At 31.2% G+C, this 23,230-nt stretch overlaps 1 protein-coding gene across 2 annotated transcripts; it reads left to right on the forward strand.

Moving 5' to 3' along the window:
• The first annotated feature begins 1,916 nt into the window (after positions 1–1,916).
• LOC114382488 (BEL1-like homeodomain protein 4) lies at positions 1,917–10,557 on the forward strand. Of its 2 annotated transcripts, none has more exons than XM_028341955.1 (5): positions 1,917–2,366; positions 2,618–4,031; positions 5,166–5,551; positions 7,214–7,274; positions 9,604–10,557. In XM_028341955.1, the coding sequence occupies exons 2-5, from the start codon at positions 2,721–2,723 to the stop codon at positions 10,144–10,146; spliced, it is 2,301 nt and encodes a 766-aa protein (XP_028197756.1). In that variant the 5' UTR covers positions 1,917–2,366; positions 2,618–2,720; the 3' UTR covers positions 10,147–10,557. The 2 variants fall into 2 exon arrangements, with proteins under 2 accessions (XP_028197756.1, XP_028197765.1); XM_028341964.1 differs by lacking the exon at positions 1,917–2,366 and adding an exon at positions 2,400–2,472.
• The last annotated feature ends 12,673 nt before the right edge of the window (positions 10,558–23,230 follow it).

Genomic DNA, 23,230 nt, shown 5'->3' on the forward strand with positions numbered 1-23,230 from the left:
ATACATGCTTGGTAAATAAAAGAGCAACAGAGGCTAACTAGTGACTAATTTGCAAAAATGAATGTCTATTGGGCATATGATGATCACTATGAATAGGAAATATATATTGCTAGCAATGCAAGATTTATAGGCCTTTATTTTTTGATTGGTACAATTTATTAGTATTTATGATTTTGTAGAAAATTAAGCCATACCCCAGATGTTGATATAGTAATATATAGTTAATTTAATTGATTGCATATGTTACCTATTCTCATCCTACGATAATATTTTGAAACAAACTACCCTAATGGAGATATCCCTTACACCTTTAGTACTGCAAACTTTTTTTCTGGTACATACTGCTGCAAACTTTATTTATTTATTTTTTTATGTATAGGCCCAAAATGTAAACATGCGGAATTTTAAATATACTTGTGCTTTAATCCAGGTCAAATGTTTATTTTATTGTAAACTTATTTTTTAGATATATGGATTATATTTTAGATTGATAAAAAAATATATTGTAATATAAGATTGTTTTAATCATTAATAACTTCTAATAAATTTCGTTTAAATTAAAAATAAAAAGAAAAGGATAGATAATAAAAATAAGAAATTAAAAAAAGTCTAAACACATTTTCAATAAAGAAAAACTCTTAAAATATTTTTTTAATAAAATTTTTGACTGAATACTTATTTCCTACGTTCTTTCAAGATATGAAAGATTATTAAACTTTATTTTTTAAAAAAAAATATGAGTTAATTTTTTTCAATTGGATTAATTCTTGCCACAGTGATAAAAGACTAGAGAAAGTTAAAATTAACACTTAAATCATTCTAAGATTTCAATTAAATGCATGTAAGATGTAAGAGAAGGTGAAACATAAGAAACATCTGTAAAAATCAAAGGCTTCATCAAAAGGCAAAATGAACATGGCTCTCATTGACAGCGCCAAACCTTAAAGCGGTTATGGGTGCTTTTCAGAAACTATGTCTCCCACACAATTAAACCTAACTTGTCTGTTTTGCCCATCCAATGGCACGTGCCATCCATCCACTTTCTTTACCCTTCCCTATTTATCAAAGTCTCTCTCTGTCCCTCGCTCCTCTATTTCTCTTTCCCTATCTTACATTACTTGGGCTATTAATTATTAATTAATGAATTAGTAGCATGTGAAATACCCTCAATGCCCTTACACGTTATGGGCTCATTAGCCCCATCCGCAATCATTATCTTGGGCATTATTGCCATTCCGACCGCATAAAAAAGATGGGGGTAGTTTGGATCATTGAGATGACTCTGTACTGACCTTATCTTTATTTTATTCCGTAGTTTGCGTTCGTTTCCAAAGGACGTATTCAAATGACAATAAAATCCAACACTTGGTGATGGCAATATAGACATTTCACACTACCAAAACCACTTGTAAAATAAAATCTTCAGAAAATATTTTCGTCAAGAAGTAAACGGTTCTAATATTCTGTATGTTCGTCTCCATATACTCTCCCAGCTAGTAGTATTTTTCCTCTTCAACCTACCTGAGTGTAATTAAAGGAAAATAATATCAAAATAAGACAACAAGAGTTTTTTTATATATAATTTTAGAATCTATTTTTTGGGAAAAAAACATAAAAAAATACAAGTGAAAGATGAAGATAATTATATGTCACATAAAATACCGTTAAAAATCAGAACCTAATTAGCAGTTTAAAATCCGTTGGTTGTGATTTGTAATTCCAACAACTGTGTTCCTTTCACTCCTTCAATATCTATTTAGTAATGCTCAAGACTCGTAGATAAGGTCATTCTCGTCATTTAACACATGAATATTTTCTTTAGCTTGCTATTTACTACCACATATATGTTACTAACATTTTTGTGATTTTGTGATTTTGTGTTATCGAATAAAAGAAAGATAATATAAAAAGACATTATTGGTGGGGGGAAAAATACTAAAGGAGGAGGTGAAAGTTCGAAGAAGAGGAAGAACAGCGACCGCTTCTCTTTCCTCTCTCTCTTCTCTCTTCTCTTCTCACACACACAACAACACTGCGTTTATTTGAGACACCTCCATTTTCAAATTTTATATATTGTGTGCAACTTCCGTCTTTCATTTTCCACAAGGTGATTTGCAAAAACACTCGCTGCAAAGAGCAACAACAAAGAGAAAGTAAAGGAGGGAAAGAGAAAGAAAGAGACCACGGACGACAGAGCGACAACACACACAGAGAAAGAAAGAGAGAGTGTGTGTATGCATATGTATGAGAGTGTGCCTCAGATATATATAGAGAGAGAGAGAAGAATTGAAGAAGCTTTCAATACCACAGAAGGGAAAACGATGTCTGAGAGCTTCACATCCTTTCATATCCTTCAGCTCTAAGAGGTACACATAACACACACACACACATATATATATATATATGTATGTATTTATATGTACATGAGATGATGAACAAAGCTGAAATGATAAAATGAAAATTACCATTTAGGTGAGAAGACCATGAGAGGGGCCTATAATATCAACCCTTTTTTTTTTTTGCTCTCTTTTCTCTTTCCATTTTATCTTCATGGTTCCTATATAATTGACTTCATTTACATTATGTGGTTGTTGTTTGTTCTTCTTCTTGTTCTCAGATTCGCTTATTCTGGCTCGATCCTTAACCAATTCGATTAGTCACAAGCTGAGAGAGAGGATGGTGGATATTATGTTGGTGATGATGAGGAGCAAGATCTTAACATGGGAATAGCAACACCTTCTTCATCGCTTCCTTCCATTCTCTCTCAATCGAAGACACAACAACAAATACATCATTCGAATTCTTCTATGTCCCAAGATTACCACCACCACCACCAAGGAATCTTCAGCTTCCCGAATGGGTTCGAAAGATCGGCGGCGGCCACTACGATGACTCACCAAGACCCTCACCAACAGCAGATTCGGAGGGACAAAGTGAGGGTGCAAGGCTTCGAGCCACCGCCGTCGCATCAAACTTTGGTACCTATAGAGGAAGACGAATCGGGAAGCCTCCCGGTGTACGAAACCGCCGGGATGTTATCGGAGATGTTCAATTTCACTCCCGGCGCCACGGAATTATTGGAACAGCAACAGCAGCAACAACAACCAATGGCGACGACGACGGCCAGGGCAGTGGGCAGTGGTGGCAGCGAGTGGTACGGAAACAGACAGGGGATGTTAAGCAATTTGGGACCGTTGGGAGATTCCAAGAATCATCATCATCATGGCAGTGTGAATAGCCGTGACAGTAGCAGCAGCAGCATAGTTCAGAATCAGCATCATCATCATCACAACCACCACCATCATCAAATGTCGAGCATTAATGCGGACTCAGCAGCTGCCATGCAGCTTTTTCTCATGAACCCTCAAACCACCAGATCCCCTTCTCCCCCTCCACCTCCTCCTCCTTCTTCTTCTACTCTCCACATGCTGCTTCCTAATACTTTCCCTCCTGGCTCAGGAGGGTCTTTCGGTCAATTCACGTGGCTCCCCGACACCACTCAAGAAGGAGGACCGAGTACAGTCGTGGAAGGCCCTGGCCACGGTCACGGTCAAGGCCTTTCTCTGTCCCTGTCCTCCTCCATAGAAGCCGCAAAAGCGGAGGAACTAAGGATGGGGGATAGTGGGTTTTTGTATTACAATCAAGCAAGTGGAGGACCCTCTTCCTATAAGAGTACTCTTGGGGGTCATCACCACCAAGCATTGTTGGGACAAGCCCACCAGGGAAATGTTGGGTTTGGAGCAGCATCATCGTCTACATCATCATTAGGTGTTGTGAATGCGTTGAGGAATTCAAAATATGCCAAGGCTGCTCAGGAGTTGCTTGAAGAGTTTTGCAGTGTTGGGAGAGGCCAGTTCAAGAAGAACAAGTTTAACAGACAACTCTCAAACCCTAGTTCCAATCTTGGAGGTAGTGGCGGTGGTGGCGGCGGCGCTTCTTCGTCTTCATCAAAGGATATTCCTCCTTTGTCAGCAGCTGATAGGATTGAGCATCAAAGGAGGAAGGTCAAACTCCTAACCATGCTTGACGAGGCATGTAATCTCTCTCTCTCTCTCTCTCTCTCTCTCTCTCTACTCTTCTTACCTTCTCTCATTCTTCTAGAGTCAAGGTCTTTCCAATTTAATTATTTTCTTAGTCCAATAATATAAATCACAGTTCTCCAGCGAGTATCTAAAATTCAACAAAACGAAAAGCCGGCTGGTATTGTAGGGTTTCACTCCTTAGGATCAGTTGGTGAGGATTTTGATCGTTATTTTAATTGTGGCACATTTTTTTAATCTCCCGATTCGATTGGTGGGAAGATCTTAGAGTCTTTTCAGTTTTTAGTTTTTTTTAAAAAAAATTTATAGTTTGGTGAAAGTGTGAAACCGGGACACTACCATTATAGGAGAATACGTCCATCAAGAAGCGACGTTTCTTCTGATTATTAAGACTCACCAAACAGATGGAAGGTAATCACCAATCATATATATTATTGCATAGCAAGTTGTTACATATGCCACTGCCTCCCTCAGATCCATATACCCATCATAGTAACATTGCAGTGAAAGCCATTATTCATATATCGATCAGATGACCAAGGAAGGATATATATAAATATATCAAGAGAGACCGTCTTTTCTTTTTTCTTAATTTTCTTCAATTGAATTTTTCCACAACTGTACATTTTTCTACATGGAAAGAAAGAAACACAGACATATCCTTCATTCACATTCACCGTACTGTGCATAACAACAAGTACCATACTCTTCCCTAGCATTTTTTCATTATTATTTGCATATTCCACAACACACGTGTGTTTTTGTTTCTCTATTTGCATGAGTGAATTAACTCCCATGTATAGTATTCTTAATTAAACTATACATGTACCCAATTTCTTTCCTTAATTTAATGCTGGTTAGTTCCTCCAGCTTTTCACAATAATGAATACGAGTAAATAAAGATACTACCACCATGCATGTACTGTTACAGGTGGTTCTTTCAACAATTAATACCCTTAACATGATTCATTATCAATGAATTTTTTTTATCCACCAATGTTATGTTAGAAACCTGTGAATCTCTCCTTTCACCCTTAAGTCCTCATTTTTTAAGTATCAAACCAACCTTATATCTCTGATTTATTATTAATTAATATCTTTTGTGGTTTCAATTTTTTTTTTCAGGTGGATAGGAGATACAGCCACTACTGCGAGCAAATGCACATGGTGGTGAACTCATTCGACATGGTGATGGGGTTCGGCGCGGCGGTGCCATACACGGCGCTGGCTCAGAAAGCAATGTCTCGTCACTTTAGGTGCCTGAAGGATGCAATAACAGCACAATTGAAGCATAGTTGTGAGGTGTTGGGAGAGAAAGATGGTGCAGGGAACTCGGGGTTGACCAAAGGAGAGACACCAAGGCTGAAGATGTTGGAACAAAGCTTGAGGCAGCAAAGAGCGTTTCATCAAATGGGGATGATGGAACAGGAGGCTTGGAGACCCCAGAGAGGCTTGCCTGAACGATCTGTCAACATTTTGAGAGCCTGGCTTTTCGAGCATTTCCTTCATCCGTACGTTCTTTCCTTTTCTCTCTCTCTCTCTCTCTCTCATTATTAGTTGTGCATATGAAAAGAAAAAAAAGTCGCTCCTAGAATTGACATATGAGTATCTTCATGTTTTGTTGGCTTGTGTCTTTTTAACTCATGTTGTAAATCTTGGAGGAGGAAGATGTGGTTTAAAAGTCTTTTGGATATATAATAAGTGAATGCGAATCCTCTCAGTGCTAATTTAGGGTAAGATAAAAACTTGCATTGTGTGTATAAAAAGAAGGGTTTTATTAGAAAAAAGAAGGGTTCAAAATATTATTTGTTTTCCAAGTGTGAGTTTGGAAATATCTTAAGAGGGGAGAATTACTATATGGGTATGTAGCTTTGGATAATTAGGGGGGAAATGTGGTATGTTAGACTTACGAGAGGGAGAAAAGGCAGTTAATGATTGCGAGACTGTGGAAGGAGGGGGACAGCGAGACATAATGACATTATTTTAAATTTTAAAAATGTGGAAAAAGCATAACAACACACAGTAGGATGGATACCGCGATACCATAACTGGAAAAAGTAGCAGGGCTTCCGTTAATTAACAAAGAGGGAAAAAAGAGTCGCAGAGGGAAAGACCGAAAGAGGGAATCTAAAAGCCATTATGCACAGTATCGTTTACAACAGTCATTAATACTGCAGAGAGTCTTGGAATGCATGTAAGCTCGACAGCCAAAAGCTGTAAAGATAGATAGATACATATATGCATGTATGTACCCATCCACTGTTTTAACTGCAATTTCATTTTCTTGCTAGTATCTCTTTCTCTCTCACTCTTATGAACATGTATAATTTTTTAGTCTATTTTCTTTTAAGTAACAACTATATTTGTACCTCCAACAATATAAACATGTCATTTGATACTTATTCTTTTTTTTTTACATGTGATTATATCTTCTATCATTATTATATTTATATTTATATTTATCTTTTTTTTAATTTATATCATCTATTATATTTATATTTATCTTTTTTTTTAATTTCTTTTTATTAGGATGTCTGCTTTCTTATGAGTGATAACCATCCAAAGACACTTATTAAAGAATTTATAATAGAAAATTTTCAAGAAAAAGTATTATTAATTCATTTCTATTATAATTTTCAATGTGGATTTTTATTTTAATTTTTTTAATCAATATTCTTATGGTCTGTTCAGTAGAAAGAGAAAAAATGAAAAGAAAATAAATTAAGATTAAAATTTTAAATTATAATATAAAAGTATAAGTTTTATATTAATTTTTTTTCATACTCTTTCTCTTCAAATAAACGCGCACCTTAGGGCATCGGTTAGAAAAAACTCCCTTTAGTACGTACCATTTACCAAAAAATGATTTCGCATAATTAAATCATGTTAAAATTGGAGATGGGATTATCATACGGAAGAAGAGGGTAAAATAAGGCAATAATAAAGTGGGATAAAGAAAGTAGAGAGAGAGAGAGTAGTGGTCAGTGTGTATAGCAGCGATCTACTTTACTTCTGCAATGGCAGCTAGGACATAGATCTTTCTTTGTTTCTCTTAGATTCTCACGCCCACGAAGGGACAGAAAGAAAGGATTCATACTCAGAAAGAAAGCTGGGTGTCTCTTTATACGGTTTAAGGCAAGGACTTTGATGTCATTTTCTGGTCTCTTTCTCAGGTACCCAAGCGATGCAGATAAGCATCTGTTAGCACGACAGACTGGGCTATCGAGAAATCAGGTTCGTCCCCTCCACTCTTAGCTTTCCACAATTTAGAAAGAGAAAGAGACAATTTTTTGTGTTGTTGTATTTCAGCATTTGCATACTACTCTATTACCACAGTAATAATAATAATAATAATTAATTACATGCATGGACCACATATACACATGTACGAAAAAAATGCAAGAGAAGGGACCAGCTGTAAGTTCAGATGCAGCTTACATGGTTTTGGGGTTTCTTTCTCTACTCTTCCCTTTTGAGAAAGACAAGCACCAACATGGGTTGAAATGTTTCTTTCCTCTGTTCATTATTTTTTTTGTAATTTCTATCAAAAGAGAAAAAAAAATATGGTTTCATAAGAAATTTAAGGGTCTGGTAATGTTATTTTTTTATTTACTTAACTATATAAAATAATTTTTTTAATTTACTTAGGATTCTTTTCTTTGGTGGCATAAATTCTGAAATTAATTAAGATGTTCCTTGGTGACATAAATTCTGAAATTGAAAGAGAAAACATAAGTTCAGAGGCAATGAGACATGAAAATTTTGCTGGTTTTCTCAAATTCAAAAAATAAAAATCATATGGTGTTTTAGAATCTTGCTCCCTCATCCTGCCACTCATTTTCTCTCTCATGATCAATTGGCTTCACTTCTCCCAACTACACATTGGGGGACCATAAATAAGGGAAATAAATAATCTTTGGGAGATATCATAATCTTGGTGGTGGTAAATTCCTTACAAATTTAATTATACCTTCTATGCTCAGATAGTTAATGCCACCTTACGTATTCATGCACCTTTGTCTGCCAATTCACTATATTAGTTTACTTTTCTTTACTTGCATACATAATCACATTCACACCCTTCATAAGATAAGGCCTGTTCTTGATTTTGGCACGTTCTATCTGAATCATTAATGTCTTTTAATTTGTACACAAAAACTGTCAGAAATGAGACATAACAAAACTGTGCCTCGAGGCCCTCCACATTGATACTACTATATATTTACAAATATAGTATCCATAATTTTCATTAAAGAGTACTTTCTCCTGCATAGTATTTTCTCAAATGGATTTTGTACTTCTTCGATTCTGCATTAACAGTGTACTACCTTGTAATTTCCCTAAACAACCAAAATCCAAAAGCTACTGCTACATTTTAGCATACATCTAATTAGAGGGGAAAGGAAAAAAAATATATAACGTTGTAACTTCCTACCTATTATTACATGCATGCCTACAGCCTACACCCTATAAGAGTCAGTGAAATGAGGAATTGGAGTACACATTCTGGAGTCTATAGATACATTTGGTCATACTTAGCACTGTCCCTAGGCTTCTAAGAAGAAAGTGCTGATAAATAGCTTTAATTGTCTGTTAAAGTTTATGCTATATATTATTGCATTATCATTCACATATGTCATTTCGCTGTCCTATGTGTCACACCATAGAGAAGATATTTCATGGCCTAATCACAATTTATCATGGAGGGACAAACGGTAATGAGTCAGAAAGCAATCTTTTCTGTTTCCTTTTCTTCTTTTCCTAAAACCGATAATATTGTTGAATGATTAATAAAATGGATATTATATAGTTAACATTTGTGGAAATATAAAACTGATCTAGGTAGGTCAATATCATATGCATATATCGGGTTGAGCATGCTACATAATACCGTACCCTTATCTAGGAGTACCAAGTGTGACAAGCATTTCAGGTCATTATGTCTATATATGTGTACTGTAACTTTCTTTTCAATTTTACTATCTTGTTTTGTTATTTATACACTAAAATTTCCACATTATCTTTGTATCGATAGATAATAATTAATTTCATTATCAATTAAATAAGTAAATAAACCAGTTACCAAATAACTATTTGTTATCATTTTATCGGGTTTTGATAAATATACAACCAGTTGTTTTATAATAAAATTACCGCTAGTCTGCATAAATATAATGAAAAAAAATAGTATAAAATACTTTCCTTTCCATCTATCACAACGTCACAATTTGGCCAATAAAAATTATTTTGTAGACACTCATCAAAATGTCATGTAACACCTAGTTATAAGAGAGATAAAAGAGAAGAATATAGGGATAATAAGTTATTATATATTTAATAGGAAGAGAGAGATGATTTTTTTTTATAAATGCTGTTTAGGTGATTAGAAAAATAATGTGTTAAAAAAATAATTGCTATTCGGCTGAGGAATGTGAGGTGACAATACACATATAGTCAGTTATAAAATGTTGAAGCTCAGTTATTAACATGCCATGACAAGTAAATTACAAGTGTGAGTGAACAAATTGAAGCTATGGATGGATTAAACGTGTTACATTTGCAGGTATCAAACTGGTTCATTAATGCGAGGGTTCGTTTGTGGAAACCCATGGTGGAAGACATGTACCAACAAGAACTCAAAGAGGCCGAAGGGGCAGAAGAAGATAGAGAGAGGAACCAAAGCAGTAGCAACAACAGTGGCCACCAATTGGCACAAACTCCAACACCCTCAACCACGGCATCGACAGCAACAGCGCCACCACCAACAACAACGACACCACCAAACGGAAAAAGATCCGATACCGAAAGCGACCCTTCACTCGCACAGATAAATAACACCACCAGCACCACCGTCATGACGGTCACCGCCACTCAGGTGACGCCACCGTCGGAGCTTCCCCGAACAATGGTGGCCGATGAATCGTGCAGGCATGGTAGCCTCGTTGCAACGGATTTTGGGACCGCTTCTGCTGCTTCTGACATTGGCTCCACTCTGATTAGGTTTGGGACCACCACCGGTGACGTGTCACTCACGCTAGGGCTTCGCCACGCCGGGAACATGCCGGAGAAAACTCCGTTCTCCGTTAGGGACTTTGGAGGCATTTAAACTTAATCAATTCCCTATATTACATCACATGATCATAAAAGATAATAATGATACGTATATATAGGAGGTTGCTTTATTATTATTATTATTATTATTATTATTATTATTATTATTATATGATATGATATATCAAAAGAAACCATTGTTCCATCCTTGTAATTTCTCTTTGATGTTAGTTCCTCCTCTCAAAGTTGCATTTTAAGTAAGGAAAGTAAGAAGGGAATACGAAATGAGAAAGATAGGCTTATATGTGATTATCAGCTGGCAATAGATAGTAGGCTCTGTGCAACTGTATAGTAGGTTGTTTTCTACGTTTTTTTTATGACGTGTATGTACTTAAGCTTTTGTATCTTAATTTGATAGGACTTGATCTAATTAATAGAATAACATGTGTTCACTCTCTTTCTCGTATATGCACTTGATGTTTTGTAACTTAATTTGATAAGACTTGAATTTTTTTTTTTTTTAATAAAAATGTATGTTCTACAGTAAATTTGTTTAAATAATTACTTCAAAAATCATATCCATAATTATTTTTGATAAATTAATAGTATAAATTTTTTTACTTTACCCTGCATAGCAAAAATAATTTAGGAAGTGAAAAATGCATGATTTATTTCATATAATTAAAATGAAATTAAGATTTAAATAAATATATATCAAATGATCTCAAGAAAATTTAATAAATATGTTTATAGGATTACTTTTTTGAACAAACAAATTTGCTTAGGAAAGTGTAGTTTACCTTACTTAAGAATTCATTAAAATTACAAATCATCATAAAATTTCTAAAAGATTCATGGAACAAAAAAAAATTCTAATTTTTTTATTATTTTGTCTTAAAATATCTTAATTATTAAATTATTCTTCTTCAAAATTGTTGTTAACCCATCACCATTTTTATCATGACCATCATCACTTCTGTCATGATCATTCTTGTCACCATAACCACCGCAACTGTCACTTCCAAAGATATCATTATCGCCACCACCATCTCCCTCACCTCCATGTAACAACGAGTGTGGTGGTGTACTAACAACAATAATGACAATTATGAATACGATCATGATAGTGGTATTGTTTTAGACATGAAGATGGTGACAATGACATCGACCAGTGGTGCATGGTGGCGCTAGCGATAACAATGACGGCGAGATTCAAGGGGTGGGTGGTGGTGATCATAGCAGTGGGGTAGTCGTGAAAATTATGGTGGAGACAATCTCATGATGTGATGAGTTAACAATAATCTTAAAAAAGAGTGAGATGATATTGAGATCTTTTAGAGATTTGATAATCACATGAGGTTTTAATTAATTAAAAAATAAGTATTTTGTTTTTAGGCCTTTCATTATTTAACGGTTGAAATTAATCATTATTTATTCTTACCTAAGAAAGACATTTCCATGATATGGCCAAACAACGAAAAAAAAAAAATAGGAATCAAATGCAAAATTTAGAAAATTCATTAGAGATTAACAAAAATATATTTAAACCTAAATTTTTTTTTTTATAAAAATCTCCAATTATTAATTCCTTTTAAAATTTAAAAAAATTCACAATTAATTCTAGTTACAGCTTATTTTAACTTGATATTTTGATGGAAGGTTAAATGCTACCGTCTTTGACATCGGGTAATTGTTAGAAAATTTTGTAAGATGTTTTGTTACACTTATCCTCTAATAAAGTAGCATTTTACCCTTAGTCAAAACAAACAATATATCTGGAATGCAATAACCCTAACAAATTAACAATGCAGCAAAATTAAGCAAACATTAACACTAAAAGGAGGAACTAGATCATAGGTGAGATTGTCATGCCCTAGTCCCTTAACCTTAACTTGGGATCGTTCCATTGCACTAAAAATTAATCTAACATTGAATAAGAATTAAGACTAAGAAAAACTTATAAATATTATTCTCCTTTAACCCACTAAGATATTTTTAAAGAATAAAACTGAAAGATTCACCGGAGCTCAAGCACACAATATCCGAAATGTGGTGAATTTATCACTACAATGTATCCGAAGTGTAGGCAGCACATGGGATTGTCTAATCCTTTCGTCCCTTAGTCTCAACTGAGAACTGTTGTTCTATTCCACCATAAGTCTGACATTAAATAGAAATCAAGGTAAGGGTATTTTATAAATATTTTTCACCCTTAATTCCAATAAGATGCTTTTTAAAGAACAAAATCATAAGACTAACAAGAAATAAAATAAACAATATCTCGAATTTAGTGATCAGTGAGCGAGTCTAATAATACAATGAACTTAAAGTAGAAAAATTGTCATTATTATTGCTTAAATAAGTTATATTATGAATAAATTATATTATTATATATTAAGAATCTCATTTCAAAAGATTAATTTAATTTGAAATAAAATATTTCTTTTAACAAACCCCAGCTTTGACCTTTTAATCTTTGTTTTGATCATTTCCGTAATACTATAGTACTTCGACAATTGGATGGTGTGTGAGCAAAAATTCATTACATCATGCCATATCTGTGCTAGTTTGCATATTAGAATTGTACAACTTGCATATATTGTTAATACAATTTGGGCAAGTACAACTTGCATGCTTCTTTCAGCTAAATATTATAACTAGCATATTTTTAACAGTTGAAGATGGTTTGATGTGGTTGATGTATGGGTGATAATTTGATAAGTGTTCAAATTTAATATTGATAGTACTTTTTGGAGAATAAAAAATAAGATTATTTCTATATTTTCTTACGATATTTTTTTAAAAATTTCTATTTCGTCAAATGGAAAAGTTTTTTTTTTACATTTTTAGATATTAAATATATTTTTTATTTTATACTTATTTTATAAAATATTAAGAGAATTAATAAGATTTTATAGAAAAATATACTAATATAATAAAAAAGATAGCCTTTTTTTAAAATAAAAACGATAAGGTTGAAAGCATCAATTGTTGTCCTTTTTTTTTTTACTTAAAAGAAATATTATCAGTGACCTATTTTTCTTGTGTTCCCTCCACCCTATGATAAACACTACCCATTTTTCATATCTTTTGATATTTAAAATTATTATACATAAATTAAGAAATATTTAATAAAATTAAAAATTATTATATTTAAATTAAAATGACCTTATTTAATACATTAATCTTTCATATTCATTGTGGAGTCCTTATTACTGCCTCCGGTAATAATAATAATAATAAGATTTATAATTTTGACCTTCAGTTTGGATATGAAGTAGTAATTAAAGTTACCACTTTATCTCAAAATGAACTAATATGTGATAACACTATTTTATATGAGAATATGATAAGAATGGATAACAATCAATATATTAAGATTAAAATAATAAATGATTGGGATTAAAATATTTAAAAATTTAAATTAAATTTGATATATTTTTAAATCTCTAAAAGATTAATCAAACAACAAATAAATCTATAAAGATTTTAATTATCATTTCCTAAAATATTTTAATTAATTCATCACCATCATAATTATTGTTGTCACCATCATGACCATCGTTACAATCACCACCTCTATCATCATGACCTTTGTCATCATGGTTGCTACTACCATGACCATCGTTGCAGTCATCATTATGATTGTTGATGGTGGTGGTGATAGCAACGACAATGATGGTCATAGAGGCAGCGGCGATGGCAGCAACGATGATGAAGTTGATCATGTCGGTGAAGATGATGACAATTATGGTGATGGTGATGAATTAACGATAATGAAGATATTCTAGGACGTGATTTGTTTGATGAATCTTTTAGAGATTTAATAGGCATATTTAATTTTAGTTTTTTTAATCTCAATCATCTATTATTTTTAATCATAATCTAATAATTGTTATTAATTGTTCTCGTGTTCTCAAAGTAAGAAATTATATGTATATATAGTACGACCCTGTGAGATTGCTACCTTATGTGAAAACATAAAAACAACTAATAACAATGATGACGATCATGAACGCGAAGGTGGTGCCGATTGACGATAGTAATAATGGATTAACTATAATTGAGATATTTTAAGACACGATTTGTTTAGTGAATCTTTTATATATTTAACGATTATATTAAATTATAATTTAAATTTTTAAATATTTTAATCTCAACTATTAATTATTTTTAATCATAATATTATAATAATAATTATTTATTTTCATGTTCTCTCCTAAGAAAGTGTTATTGTATTTTATATATATATAATCTATAAACACAACCTAAGAATTAGGTGCTTATGCATATAAAGAATAACCAAATCTGCTGTGAATTAAACCAAGCTACATCTCTGATCTCTTGATTATGACGGTTCATACATTGGACAATTTCTCATATATATACACCTGCAAAAGCACTTTACAACTTGTCAGCTCCTTTTGTTATATTAATATGCATTGAATATAGTAATAACAGGAATTCGTTGTATACATAAACAAAGACCACGTGAATACGTGATTGTTCCGTTTACAAAAAATAAAATAAAATCTTTCAAAGCAATAAAGCACAGAAACACTTCTCACCTAATATCTTTAATTTCTGTTTGAGAAACGCCTCATATTTCTTACAGTAAGATGACTTCATTACCCTCAAATAGATTTACTTGGCCGTTCTGCAGCACCGTACCTATCAAGGTTGTCTCTAAAATGTTTTACTATACATTATGATTCTCCCGTGAGATAGTTTTTAAAATTAAGATGTTGTAGTGCATGCTTTATAACATGATGATTTGAATTCCCCGTGGTTTTATAAGTAAGAAATAGTTATTTTTTAGGTGATTTTATATCTTGATCGATTTCATCTTCACACTGGATTTTCTACCGGTAATCTAACCATACTAATTGTATAGTTTGCTAGAAAGTTTACACGTAAGACATGAAGGGGAGTTGAGTCTAGCGTGCAAAACGGTTTAATTCTCTCGTAACGTGCTAAATTAAGATTTGTATTTGTATTGAGAGAAATAATTAGGGACAATATCAATATCAATTTCAAACATAATTGCTTAAAAAAAAGACATATATGTGAAATAAAAAAAAGTTTACTCTTATATACGACTGTGAAAAATAAATTGAAAACAGATATATTGGATCCTTTAATCTGTAAAGCTAAAAGAAGATATAATTTTTAAAAAAGCTTTACTTAGATACTAATAGAGAAGGTCATAGGTTCTGTAATGTCACTGTCTTTGATATTTAGTTTCAGAAAATATCCCTCAACATGACCGTGAGGTATTTAATTTAATGGATTACCGGAATGCTTGACTCTGCAGACATACCTCTATAAAGGTTTCTGATCTATGGACCATCCCGGTTCTATTTATTAGGAAGGCTTGACAGGGCATAGTTTCGTAGTTGAGGACAATAGTAGTTAGTTTGAGTAATATACAATCAATAATACATATTTTTGGTTAATTTTTTAACACAAATTTGATTTATTTTCTTATTTGAATAGCTTTAATTATAACATTTTATGTTTTGTAAATTACATTCCATAACTTAAACTATAAATCAATGTCAATTCAATTCATGCATGAATGAGAGAATTAATTAGAAACGGTATAAAAACATAAAAAGAGATCAAAACAAGAAGAAAAAAACAGCTAGCTAGAGATTTCTAAATATCAATAGTGAATAATATCTTTAAAAAAACTAAAATCCTAAAAAAAAAATCTAAGGACACTAGTTACATAAAATAAATAAAGGGTCTTTCACTATCCCCTGTTGTATTTTATTTTAAAATAAGGTAGTTACGATTTGAAATAGTCGTGATAATCATGGAATAATGCAAGCAATAAGCTGCTGTGAGCCTCATAAATTGAATGCTCTTATCTGTGAGCAAATAATAGTCGATGTCATTGGCTAGCTACCTTCTTAGTTTAATTTTTTTTTCTCTTTATAGTTATACTAAATTTCAACGGTAATTTTGATTCTCATAGTGACATGAGATGTTGATGTGTTGGAATAAACTGATGCATGTGTCAATTAAACAATAACTGAGTTATAGTATTATTTTTCAATGCATTAACATTTTTGATCAATAGGAAAATATATATATATATATATATATATATGGTAGGGTCTTGGATTGATTAAAATTTAACACCAAGATAGAGAAGGTAGGGTCCTTTTGCAGAAGCACACAACATAGTAGATTGATATGAACATTAAACACTGAGAGATGAAGGAGATTGGACCTCCATTCCGTGAGGCCACACCCAAATCGATTGTGAAGAAGGGAATCCCCACTCCAGAATGGTTTGTTTGTCTTATTTGGCTGTGAAAAGTAACATATAACTTTGCACATTCAATAGGGGAATGAAGATGACACAATATTGATATGAACGTCCAAAACCCCACTCTTCTGAGCACCAATGAGCATGTCGCAGGGAGGATATGACAGCAAATTAAACTGGGCCCCACAGTTGCCATACGCCAGAAAGAAGACTAGGTACTCATCACAAACCTAGAATAGTGGGTCCCCAATGCAAATTCTTATTAAAAAATTGAGATTAGATGGACCAAAACTTCAAGTAAATTTCATATCATAAATTCGTAAAAAATTATTAGAGAAAAAGTAATACAAATATAAAATAATTTTATACTATCATATATTACAAATAATATATAATAAATTTATTAATTTTTTATATAAATATCTTAAAAATCATATAAATTAAATTATATTATAAAACTATTTTATAGTATGATTAGGTAGCTATTAAATTCAATGGAGGGGTAATAAGAATTGGTCAATCTACCAGTAGCAAACAAAGCCACAACTTACACATTCCATTTGGCAAATTCATATTTTTATTTTTTAAAGCATGTTCTAATATTATACAGTTATTCAAAAATAATTTGAACATATATATATCATAATCATATTTAAAATAAATTTCATCAAATTCTGAAATAAAGTAAATGTTAGATTGAGTCCCGTATATATTACAAAATAGACAAATTAACTAGCATAGAATACTTTTATTCAGTCTTTTAACTTCTCAAATTTCATTTTTTGGTTTTTTTTGTGAAGTTCATTTTTTGATATAAAATTATTTTAAATATCTAGAAAAAGAAAAATTATTATTCATAATGATCTTATTCCATCAAGTAAAAAGATATGTGATTTAAAAAAAGAAAAAGATTGAATCTCACACGAGATACTATATTATATATCATTATTATTGTGATTTAAATGAATTGAGTTTTGGGACAGGACCAACCTATCTCGAATGGAAAAATTAGGTAAAAGAATAAATGGGGAACGTGGCTTAGATACGTCAGCTTTTGGATAGCCCACGTGGTGGTACCACTTCATACAAAGGTTGAGAATTCTGATAAGAGGGTACGGTCTGCTCCAATGCTAGCTAGCTGCATGTATAATCTCGTAATCATTTTGCCGAGTTAATAAATACTGCTTTCTTTTGCTACCACATCTCATCTTGACTTTCTTTATTTCTTCCCTCAATGTGGTCCATCTCGATTGGGATAAATATACAATCTAACATATGGATGCTAGGTAGCTAACTACTCATCCACATACATATCCCTAAAAGATCTTGTTCATTATTGTTATGATTTTGTTTTGGAATAATTTTAATTATTTTCACGAGGAGGGTTGTATGTTGATCTTGTGAAAAAGAATAATGCATGCATGTAAATTCTTTTCATTTTTAGGTGTAACTTGAATAAGGAGAGATAGCTTAATGCTTCTCTCAATTAAGATATTCACACTCGCGGTACAAACTACAAAGCAATATACAAACTTTAAATTCAAATGAAAAACTTTACTACAAACTTTGTTTTTCGGTAAAAGTAAAGGTTCAGAAAATGAATGAGCATGATTCAATTTTTGAAAAAACGAAGGCCGAAGCAGGATAAGGTTTGGTTAGAAGGGCCTACAAAGAGCACATTCATCTAGAGTCAGGCCAGGACCACTGATCATTTATTCAAGTCCAGCTGAAGAAAGAAAGGCCTTTAATTACATTATATATTACTACTATAGTATTATGATTTTACACTATAACTATTATTCTTAAGTAACTGTAATTTTAACATTATTAATACACTTTATCTTGATTTTAATCAAAAGTTTATACTTATTAATTTCTTAACATAAGAAAATGGGTAACATGCAACAACCAATATGTTATTTCAGTTTCATACAGAGGTGTCCCTAGTGTAAAACCTGGCTTTTAGTATTAATTTTTTCTCTTTCCAGTTTTGGCGGTGTTGTCTGTACAAATATGCATGGGAATCTAGGTTTAACCCGTACTTTAAATATTGAAAAGGCAAAGACAAAGTTTTGAGCGGGTTAAATGGGAACTTGCACAAATGGAGAAATTAAGCTAGTAGAAACGGAGGCAGATATTCATAAGGGAAAAAAAAGTGTGCTGTTGTTCCTTCCTTATGCATGCAAACACATGCTATTCCTTGGTATCTAATACACATTAGTTGTTGTTTTTGAATTTTTCCCTTCTCAGCTCAGGTTCCTGTTGAAACCCTTAGGGGGTTTTGTACTACAAGGGCAAAATTAGAAGTTTCAATTTTAAAAAAGAAAAAAAAGTGCAAGAAATGAAGAAAATATAATGTGATAGGCTAGAGAGGGCCCTGGTGAGTTAAATTTTCTTGATGCGAGAAAAACCAGCAAATGGATTCCCCTACAAATTTGTTCCTATACCAAAAATATTAATGTCTAGCTAAAAGCTTTTAAGGTGGTGGGGGGTACACTACATAATTTCTGGAATTCCCATGAGATAGTGCATATTTCACATAGTGAGTAAAACTAAAAGTAGTTTTCATTTTCTGCTATAGCTGCATGAGTGATGTGGACTTGAAATCAATGAAAGAGACTGAAGGAATGTCTCACGCTTTTTTGTGTTCACTTTTGGAGGTTTAGGGACAGATACAGCTCCGAGTAGGACACATGAAATTAAAACCAAGCACATATATATATCTGAAAAATTTATATTATATAATATATGATCAGTTATTATGTGACTAGCTAGCTAGGGACACATAACAAAATTATCGCAGAACCAGGGTTTGCATGGGACAATATTAATGTTGTACCTCAGATTCAGATTCTAAACCTAGCAAAAGCTGAGCCATATACATCTCAAGAAGGTAGCTCTATAGGAGCATCTTTGCCAGAAATTCTATCTCTTTTTTTATGTTTTTTTTTTTAAAGACTTGGGAGTGCAGGTAGCAAGTAGATACCATATCGTACGGTGGAAAATGTCACATTCACATGGACAAGAACATGAGGAGGACACAAATCATAATCACAGATACGGTGGTGATATTCCAACCCATGCTTTGATATGTAGCCATGTGTGTGTGGTGATGAAATCCCCCGGAGAACAATATGTTTGATTCTCATTCACTCCCAACCTCTTATTGAACTAACATATAATACCCAAGCCACCTTGAAAAAATATATATGCAGTTCCAATTTTATTGTGGGTGGTACGTACAAGTCACAAGTATATTGTGAGATCAAAATTTACAACTTTGAGAAAGACTTTTATTTTATTTTATATAAATTTTTAAAAAAGGAGTAACAAAAAAAGGAAACAAAAAACATTTTCTTAAACTAACTACCAAAAGACCTATTAATTTTGAAATCTTTTTAAATTAAATCCCACTTGGTTAGGGTAATTTTTTTTAACCATTGTTATTGCTTATTAGTTATAGGGTCATCTTTGACTTTTCAATGAGATATAATCTCAAGTATTTTTACAAGTTTCTCATCCTTTCTTAAAAATGTATTTTGTGGGATTTAAACTTGTTGTGTTTTCTCTTATAAATTTAGTGTATATTATTAACTGAATTACATTTATTAAATACTTGGTCAGGTAATCTTGTGCCACAAAAATTATTTTTACAATCATACATATTATTTATGGGTCATTTTCTTCATGTCATTTTTGCTACTTTTTTTATAAGGAAACATACAGGGTTTGTTTGATCTTGTTTATTTTTTCTGATAAGTTATTTTTAAGTTAAAGTTAAAATAAAAATATAAAAAATAAGTAGAAGTTATTTTCCTACTTAATGTTTTTTACACTAAAATCTCCTTAAAAGTTGTTTGATAAAAATTGAAAAGTTTTGGTTTTATTTAAAATTAGTTATCTTATCTAATAAAAAAAATTAAAATAAAATAAAATAATATTATGAAAAAATTAATTGTATTAAATTATTTTAATGATAATAAAATATTAAAATAGAGATATTTTAAAAATATTTAATAAAATTTTATGGAATTCTATATAAAAAAAAAAAAAGAACGTAACTATTATGGTTAATAATTCATACATGATGACAAGAATATATACAAATCTCTATATATAAGTATCCAGTGAAGAGAAAAGAATGTAGGTGAAAAAAAAGAGTGTAACCATGATTGGGCCGAGAACAGTGGATATATATTGGTATATTACTACAGATTCGAACAAAGAAAAAAGAGTAAGGTGAACAAAAAATAAAGGTAATTTTTTAAAAAAACAGTTCTTAAATAACCATGTTATGTAATACTACCAACACGGGATTCAAAGTGTGGTCGTTAAAAAAAAAAAACGTTCCGGGTAAGTTTTATATAAACTCCTCCTCTATTTAGTTTGTAAGAAAATACTTATTTTAATAATTTACTCTTCAAAAATAAGTGACATGTTTTCTTTAAGTACTTTTTATATATAGGAATGTTTGGTCTAACTTCTATTTTCACAAAAAAAAAAAAAACTAAAAAATAAATTGGAGCAAACACACTATGAGATTGTGCATTTTAAGACACTTTCATCGTCTTTATTTTTTCAATTAAAAGATATAAAGAAGATATTAAAATATTTATACGAAAATATATAATATTTCTTATATTTACATGTGTTTGTGTATATTGATTGTTTAGTCGCTTTAATCGACATGTTATGCAATATCAACCTCCATAGGACACGAGCCTTAAATGTTAGGAGTTATTCTTCCTCCATCCATACAAGCTTCTTTTACACCAATCACTCACCCCTCCTTCATTCTTCTGTGCCCCTCCTTTTCCTCTTTGTTATGCTGCGAGTCTCTCCCTCCTCTTCAGTTATTGTTGTTGCATTCTTCCATTCCATCTTGTCTTCCCACCGTGAGTAATCATGTAATTTGTTGTTTTTTTTACTATTTTAAATGATATGGTACATGCATAACGGAAATCTATATGACCATACAGATTGATAATCCGTAAGGGCCATATGAATATGACAATTCGTATTTTGTTTAATTATTTTATAAAAAAAATATTTTAATACTTTTATATATTTAAAATAGTTATTTATAAAATATTTAAATAACAAAAATTCCAAATTTTCATAATGTATATATTTTAAAATTTATGTGAACAAAAATAGGTAATATTGTATAAGAAAAATGTTTTTTATTAATATATTTGTATAAATATTATTACATTAATACTATTAAATATTTATATAAATAGTGATTTGAAGTATAAAAAAATTATAAATGAATTTCTTCATTTATTTATAAATATATAAAGATATTAAAATAGTTATTTATAAAATATTAAAATATTCATTTATTAAAAATTAAAAATAAAATTGTACTTTGATTTTGATCATATATTTTAGTTTGCACGAAATAATGATATGAAGTATAAAAATTTTAAAAATGAAATTGTACATTGATTTATAAAATGATTAAAAACTTATTTATGAATTTTTTAATAATAATTTATAAGACCATCATCGTACTCTAACTCATTTGAACAATCCACCATACTCCCTCATGCTTTCATCACATAATTCCATGCATTTTTTTAACTCACAAGGGTTTTACATTTTGCCTTCACATCATGTTGTATTTGTTTGTTTTGTAGGCACTGTCTATGAGAAATATCAAATTAGAGGCATTGTTTAATTTCACTGCATTTGGATGAGATGAGTCCAAAATATATCACGTACAACATCTTCATCCTTCAATCTCTGTTAATGAATATACTGATCGCGTTCAAAAAGTTTTATTAGTTTTTGCATTTTACTATTATTATCTATTATGAGTCTCACATATTAACTTCACCATCCACTATTCACCTCCCAAGACTGATTTCGATCACAGGTTAAAGGAACACCCACAACATTTTCTACTGTCAGACACCATTCACACTAAATCGAGGTTCTTCCTCTCTTTCCAATATTTGTGTCTGACCTCATTATCACAATCACAAAACCAATATCATACACAACAGAACGAGTCCAATGCAAAACGTCATCATGGGTAGCAAACACCTACAAAAAGGATAATACATGTTTAGTCTCCCGAGGATATTCATTTACTTTAACAAAATACAAAATCATATCAATACTTGATAAATATTAAATGCATCAGAACAATCAATATTTTCAAGCACACCAGATTCATCTTCATTGTCTTCATTCATATTATTTTTTTCAAACATTATGTTATCATATATCCAGTGATATTCGTCAATCTTAACAAAACATTAAAAAAAATTCAATGATAAACTAATGACAATTAATGAAATTTCATACGTATAGTCTATACGAATTTACATATAATAATTCATACCTCTATATACATATAACAATAATTTATCTCTTAATAAAATACATGAATTGTTATAAGTCATAATTAATTCTAATTATTTATAAATAAATATATTTATTTTTAAAAAAAACTTCCACGTTGAAATTAATTTTAAAATCTTAAACATTAGATAAGTATATAGATATATCAATAAATATGTTTTTTAACATATACTATTGCACAATTTTATTATTTTTTTATTGCATATACTAATATATTACATTGAAATTGATAAGCATATGAAAATTTATATATAATTTTTCATATTTTATACAAATATATTTATACAAATATATTTAAAAATATAACTAAATTTATAAAAAAAACATTAAAAATAAAATTTATTTAATTTTAAAAAAAAATTAGGTTATACGGATTGACAATCCGTATGATTCATATGGACTGTAAGTTTCATACGAATTAGCAATCCGTAAGGTTCATACAGATTGTCAGTCCGTATGATTCTTATGAATTGTTAATCCGTATGAAACT

Source organism: Glycine soja, chromosome 2 (assembly GCF_004193775.1).
Source record: "Glycine soja cultivar W05 chromosome 2, ASM419377v2, whole genome shotgun sequence".
In the NCBI taxonomy this organism is placed as follows: Eukaryota; Viridiplantae; Streptophyta; class Magnoliopsida; order Fabales; family Fabaceae; genus Glycine; species Glycine soja.